The following is a 6,510-nucleotide window of genomic DNA, read 5'->3' as shown; positions in this document are numbered from 1 at the left end:
ATAAAGCACAGTGAGTACTGTGCCTCAACTGCTGTTGACATTCTGCAGGGAATAGTTTCAACACACACACACATATATATATATATATATATATATATATATATATATATATATATATATATATATGGAAAGAGAGGTAGACACACAGAGAGAGAGAGAGCGAGAAAGAGAGAGACACACAGAGAGAGAGAGAGACACAGAGAGAGAGAGACACACAGAGAGAGAGAGAGAGAGACAGAGAGAGACACAGAGAGAGACACAGAGAGAGAGAGAGACACAGAGAGAGAGAGAGACACAGAGAGAGACACAGAGAGAGAGAGAGAGAGAGAGAGAGAGAGAGAGAGAGAGAGAGAGAGAGAGAGAGAGAGAGAGAGAGAGAGAAAGACACACAGAGAGAGACACAGAGAGAGACACACAGAGAGAGACACACAGAGAGAGGGAATAGTTTCAACATTTGGCTGTGAGGGTACTAGAAAGATAGAAGGTGTCCGTATCCAAATGCAGCTTATTTCTCACTGACCACAGGTGAATTGGAAGCATTGCAGCCAATGCTATTTGGTGTACTCAATAACACTTTGTAAAATCTTTATATTTTAGCAGTAGACTGTGGTATTGGAGTATGGCATCACATAGCCTACCCCTCTGAACCTCACAGCACAATGTTGTCCTTTGTGCATGAATGAACGTACCTATATTCCACTCTAATCAACAGTATTCATTGCAGTAATCTTTTAAATTATGTATTTGCATGCATTATCCGGTGGAATTCCTTTATCTGATGCACATAGTGCTTTTCACTTCCACTGCCTGATCATCTGCTGCTGGAGTTTACCACTGAATCGCATAGTCTTCCTTCACCACTGATAGGAGTAGGAATACCCAGGAGGATTTGCATGTCTTTACTCGTATTTTATCTAGATTGACACTCCACTCTGTAGGAGGGCAGTTCTGTCCCTCAGGCCGATCAAGATTTACAGCTTTCCTGTCAGAGTGGAAGGACTGTGTGATTGCACATGCAAACCGGCAGAAGGGTGTGTGTACGTCTCTGTGTGGGTACGTGTGTGTGTGTGTGTGTGTGTGTGTGTGTGTGTGCATGTGTGTGTGGTGTGACTGTGTGTCTGTGTTAATGTGTGTGTCCCCTGGGGGTCATGTGGCATGTTCTACAGTATCTCTGTATCAGGGGTCATGTCACACGTGTGTCAAAGTGACGATACTGAGATAGCGTGGGTGACAGTGGGGTCGTCCCGGATGAACATCACCAGCCCTGAGGCCCTGTAGTGGCAGCATGCAAAACAACAGTCCCCATCATCAGACACTATCTTTACAGCCTTTCCTTTTATTGATGACACCAGGTCTTCCCTCCGCCTACAGGTTTCCCTCTCCTGTCTGCCTTACGTCTCTGGAAACACCAAAGCATTCCCAGATTCCAAGCCTCTTCTCTGGTGGTTTCCTGTTTCTGTCCGTGACAATGACCTGCATACACCATAAGGGTCACAACAACTACCCAATAGCAGTTTGTTCCTCTCCCCTCTCTTTTCCTGTTGATCTGGAATGTGTAGAGAGTGAGAGGGAGGCAGGCAGCTGCTGAACGGTGAACATTGTGTAAGAACATGGATAGTAGGTGTGGCTAGGTAGGTGACATCACAGAATAGGGGTATAAGTCATGGCGCTGGAGAACACTACAGCACCAAGCACCTGTTGCCTCTCTCTCTCTCTCTCTCTCTCTTGCTGCATCACTCGGGACTCTAAAGCTGTAGCTACTATTACTGTGTGTGTACTCTACTGTCCTGTGGACTCTTGGATATTATTGCAGACTACGTCTTCAGAGATACTCGACCAGAGAATAACCATGGCTCTATCACTGAACTCTCTCACCATCATAACACTCTGTGTGCTCCTGCAGGAGGGTAAGTTCTCATCCTTTACACTGACTTTTCATTCAACATATACTTGGTTTAGAACGTATTCTAAGGTGTGTGGGTGATACATGACAATGCGGATTTGTATTCTTTAGTCATAAAGATGACTGACAGTGAGTGTGCATAAGTTTCATTATGCTAGTGCTCCATTTTATTTTCACGAGGTTGTTAAATTGAATATGAGGGGTCATAGTTCAGTTGAGGTGTAGAATTGGAGCTCAGGGTTGGTTGAGGTGGTGGGGATCGATCCAGAATAACATGATAAAACCTACAATGATGAAAGATGGAGAAACACCTTAAAAAAGAAGACATTTTTCCTCATGTCAGCTCGAGTATTCGAACCAGGGACCTTTCAGCTACTGGCTCCGCGCTCTAATCTCTAGGAGACCTGCCGCCCTGATGCTAAAACTCCTGCTGCAGCATGCATGTTTGGTTTTCTCATTACTTAGTTTCACTCTCCGAATCATAGCTCAGTTAATCACAGCTCTGGCAGGTTTACTAATGGGTGGGTGGCTAATGACCATGTTGTGAAGTTACTGCATGACACATGCTGCCTGATGCCAGACTCTTTGACCTACTCCCACTGTTCGCCCTACAGAGATATAATACAATGAGAGATCCTGCTAGGTCATACATGCAATCACACTCTCTCTGATAAGATGCAGATTATATAGGCACGGTTCAACTCCTATCACTGTATTTGACTTTAAATAACCGCAGTTGGCAACAAACACAGTCTTTGTTTGAACTTAGATAACATTTCATAACAGAGTTATGAATCAAAGTTCAAATGTGTTGAACAAGACCTGATACATAGGAGAATGGGATGGCAGGTAGCCAACATGGACTTCTCTGTATCAGTGAAAAGGACTTTTGATTAGGATGTGGTGATGTATATTTGCTCGTTGCTGATTGTCAAATTGCACAGTCATCCAGTGATTTTGCTGAGTTATAACCAGGCTCTTAACCAATGATCCTTTCTGTCTCTATAGGTTTTGGGCTCCCTGTATCCAGCCAGACTGAGCTCCATGTCCAGTCCCCGTCCCAGAACAGCCCACACCACACCAGGGTTAAACGATGCTCCTGCAGTAACTGGCTGGACAACGAATGCATCTACTTCTGTCACCTGGACATCATTTGGGTCAACACTCCCAATAAGGTCATCCCCTACGGTCTTGGCAGCCCCCTGTCCCGACGTCGCCGCTCCACCGGGCGATGTGAATGTGCCCACCCAGCCGACAGGACCTGCTCCGGATTCTGCCACAACAGGTGAGCTCACCTTCACGAGACAAGGAACTTCTACCCTCCTTGCCTCCCTCATCCAACCCTACCCTTTCCCCTCCTTGCCTCCTTGCTAGATACCAGATTGTATCAAGCCAGTGACTATCTGTGGCAGTCAGTCGTCTGTGACCAGCCTGTATCAGGTTGTATCAGGGCTGCTTGTCGAGGAGATGCAAGGAGGAGGCGTATTGTTTTTATGGCTTAGATGTGTAACTAGTGATGGGGGAGGAGAGAGGAGGGGGAGGGAGGATGGATGGATGGATGGGGGAATAGCCTGCATGTTCTGGAGGCTTAGAGCCCCCTTACAGACAGATCCATTAGTCATGACACTATTCTTGGAATGTTTTACCAGCGGGAATGTCTGCTGTATTAATACAGTTATTGCTGTTATGACATACCATGGTCGAGGATTAGTCTGTGTGTCTCAACAAGGTTTTATCCTGCTCTGTGAACAGTCACTGAGAACAGGCTGTAGGGCATGCAGTACAGACATTACTGGGTTGAAATCCCTAGTCAACCGTCTCTCACTGCTAGCATTGTAGAATCATGTAGTAATGTAGAATCCAGCCTCATGGCCCTTCAGGAGTAGTCGAGATAATGTGTTCTTGGTTTGCTCTCATTTTGACATGGTTGTTCTTTCTGTTTGCAGCTCAGAGAACCCCAGATTCGTAGTGGTAAGCCCCTCAGACCAGAACCTGGAACAGGCTGTTAGCAGTCCAGACACAACCAGCAGCGACCTACTGACCTCTCTCAGGTAAGAGAAAAACAAGATATCATTAAGGACATGACATTTTCCCAGGCCTAGATTCATCTTATTCCTGTCCCCATTGAGGATGTTAACCTGATGTTTCTCTCTTTGTTCTTTACAGAAACACAGTCCGATCCAACATGGCTGCCATAGAGCAGGCTGCTCCCTCCAGGAAGAAGAACGCGTTCAGAGCCAACAGACTGAACATCGGGTAGATGAGGAGGAGGGAGGAAGAGGAGCTGAAAGAGGAGCTTTAAGAGCTCCAGAGCATCCGAACAAAGACCCCCTGGAGGAAACTAGGGAGTCCTCCCCGGGGAAGACATAGAAGAGAGGTCTTAAGAGAGACCCTGAGAAGAGGGCAAATATGGAACACTGGCTGCCCACTGTTGTATAACACCTAGTAGACTGGATATGGACATTATCTGGATATGAGTCTTGGACTAATCTGGCAAAGAGTCCGATTCGGAAGACTAGGGAGGATCAAGTGTGTCCTCTGTGAACTGTGACAGTCTGGACTAGGATGGTTGCTGACTGTGTGCTGGTCACGGGTTGTCATCATGTCCCAAACATAAACACACTTTCTGTGTCTGAGCACCTGAAATGGGTGGATGCAAGACAAGGCATTCTGGAGTGATGTTAGTCTATGTTTACTTTACAGGCTTACTTCATTAGTGCCTTGAAAATATTGACCACTATTCTCATTTGGATTTGGATCCTTCACCTGTCACACGACATCTACTATATCATAGAATAAAACATAAAAAAGGACTGTTCCTCTGTATCAGAGATGTATTGCCAGTTCATAGTGATTGCCATGCGTGCATTTAAACTACTTGAAATACTTTTGGCACATGAAGGACATGACTTTAAGGCACAGGGAATTACTACACACACACACCTTCCGGTAGCAGCAGATAAAAGCAGGTCTATTGTGATGGCGGAAGTATTTATTGCGCAGCCCCTGTTAAATGTTTTGATTGTAGACAGAGCCAAGGCAGCAGACTTCAATGGGTTTGCTCCTTGCCAAATATGCAGTGACTGTTTTTCTGCTTTCAACAAATATCCATTAATGTCCATGTTATTACACATTGGGAAATTAGGACACTGCACTTCTGTTCTAATGCCTTCAAAGGAATGTGTTTTTATGTCCAGTAGACTGTAGATGGGTTAGGCTGACCACAAGGCATTTACTGGAAACGCTACAACGCTACAGTCTTCCACTGATGTTCAAGCCCAATGTCACAATGCTGTATATTTATTATATGATTATTTATTTATTTGTTTGTGTTTTGTTGAGGAATTTGTGTATCAAAATGCTGGACTGCGATTTTGCTTGACATACTGTTGCTATCCCTTGAAGGACAATTCACCCACAATAGTCTATTTAGCAGTCAAATACGCTATAGGAGGTTGAACGAAATGTTTACTTATGAATTGTTCTATTCCAAGCTATTCATATGATCTATTATCAGCAATTATTTATTTAACTTATTTTTTGGCATATACTTATATATTTGTGTTGTGTGAGTTTATCACTTTTAATGTGTGATGAAATAAATACTAAAATGAATGCTCTTGCTTTGTTTGATTATTTACTAACAATGATAACTGATTCTTGTTTAGTACAGTAACAAATACCTGAGTGAAAGCTAAATTCAATTTTTAAAGGTCATGAACAGCCAACACCATATTTTTCATGAACGTGGAGGATATTTGGATGAAACCAGATCAAAGTACGATGACCAAAGAATGAAAAATGACTGTTGCTTGATCATAAAGTTTGATCCTAAAGTTACTGGTCGCCTCCCCCATGTCAAAGACTTGGATTCAGGAGGTGGGATTATCAAGGGGATAGGGTGACATCACCCTAACTCGCATTTTAAAACACCAATGGTAACGTTATATTTCTGTACCTAACTTAAATAAGTACTGCCTTGTAACAAATATCGGAGAAGGCATGTTTGCAGAGGGACGTGGTTTATATAGCTAGATAGCTACTCTACTGGTGCCAAAATCTGACTGTAGGGTGTCAGCAAATATAATCAAAAGTTTACACTACTCATCTATAGCAGTGGTCCCCAAAAGTTTATAGTCCTGTACCCCTTCAAATATTCAACGTCCAGCTGCGTACCCCCTCTAGCACCAGGGTCAGCGCACTCTCAAATGTTGTTTTTTGCCATCATTGAAAGCCTACCACAGACACACTATAAAATACATTTATTAAACATAAGAATGAGTGTCACGCCCTGACCTTAGAGCTTTTTATGTCTCTATTTTGGTTTGGTCAGGGTGTGATTTGGGTGGGCATTCTATATTTTGGCAGGGTATGGTTCTCAATCAGGGACAGCTGTCTATCATTGTCTCTGATTGGGAACCATACTTAGGTAGCTTTTTCCCTCATGGTTTTTGTGGGTAGTTAATTTCTGTTTAGTGTTTTGCACCTTACAGGACTGTTTCGGTTATTCTCGTTGTTATTTTTGTGTTAGTGTTCAGTGTCAATAAGAAGCATGAACACTTACAACGCTGCGCTTTGGTCCGATGATGATGATCCTCTTCTTCAGA

At 43.7% G+C, this 6,510-nt stretch overlaps 1 protein-coding gene across 1 annotated transcript; it reads left to right on the top strand.

Moving 5' to 3' along the window:
* The first annotated feature begins 1,700 nt into the window (after positions 1-1,700).
* LOC118399475 (endothelin-2-like) lies at positions 1,701-5,518 on the top strand. Its single transcript, XM_035795587.1, has 4 exons — positions 1,701-1,907; positions 2,912-3,188; positions 3,850-3,954; positions 4,070-5,518. Exons 1-4 carry the CDS (start codon positions 1,850-1,852, stop codon positions 4,161-4,163), a joined length of 534 nt encoding a protein of 177 aa, XP_035651480.1. The 5' UTR covers positions 1,701-1,849; the 3' UTR covers positions 4,164-5,518.
* Positions 5,519-6,510: the final 992 nt, after the last annotated feature.

Source organism: Oncorhynchus keta, chromosome 20 (genome assembly GCF_023373465.1).
Source record: "Oncorhynchus keta strain PuntledgeMale-10-30-2019 chromosome 20, Oket_V2, whole genome shotgun sequence".
Classification (NCBI taxonomy): domain Eukaryota; kingdom Metazoa; phylum Chordata; class Actinopteri; order Salmoniformes; family Salmonidae; genus Oncorhynchus; species Oncorhynchus keta.
This window is presented reverse-complemented; position numbering and strand designations above follow the sequence as displayed.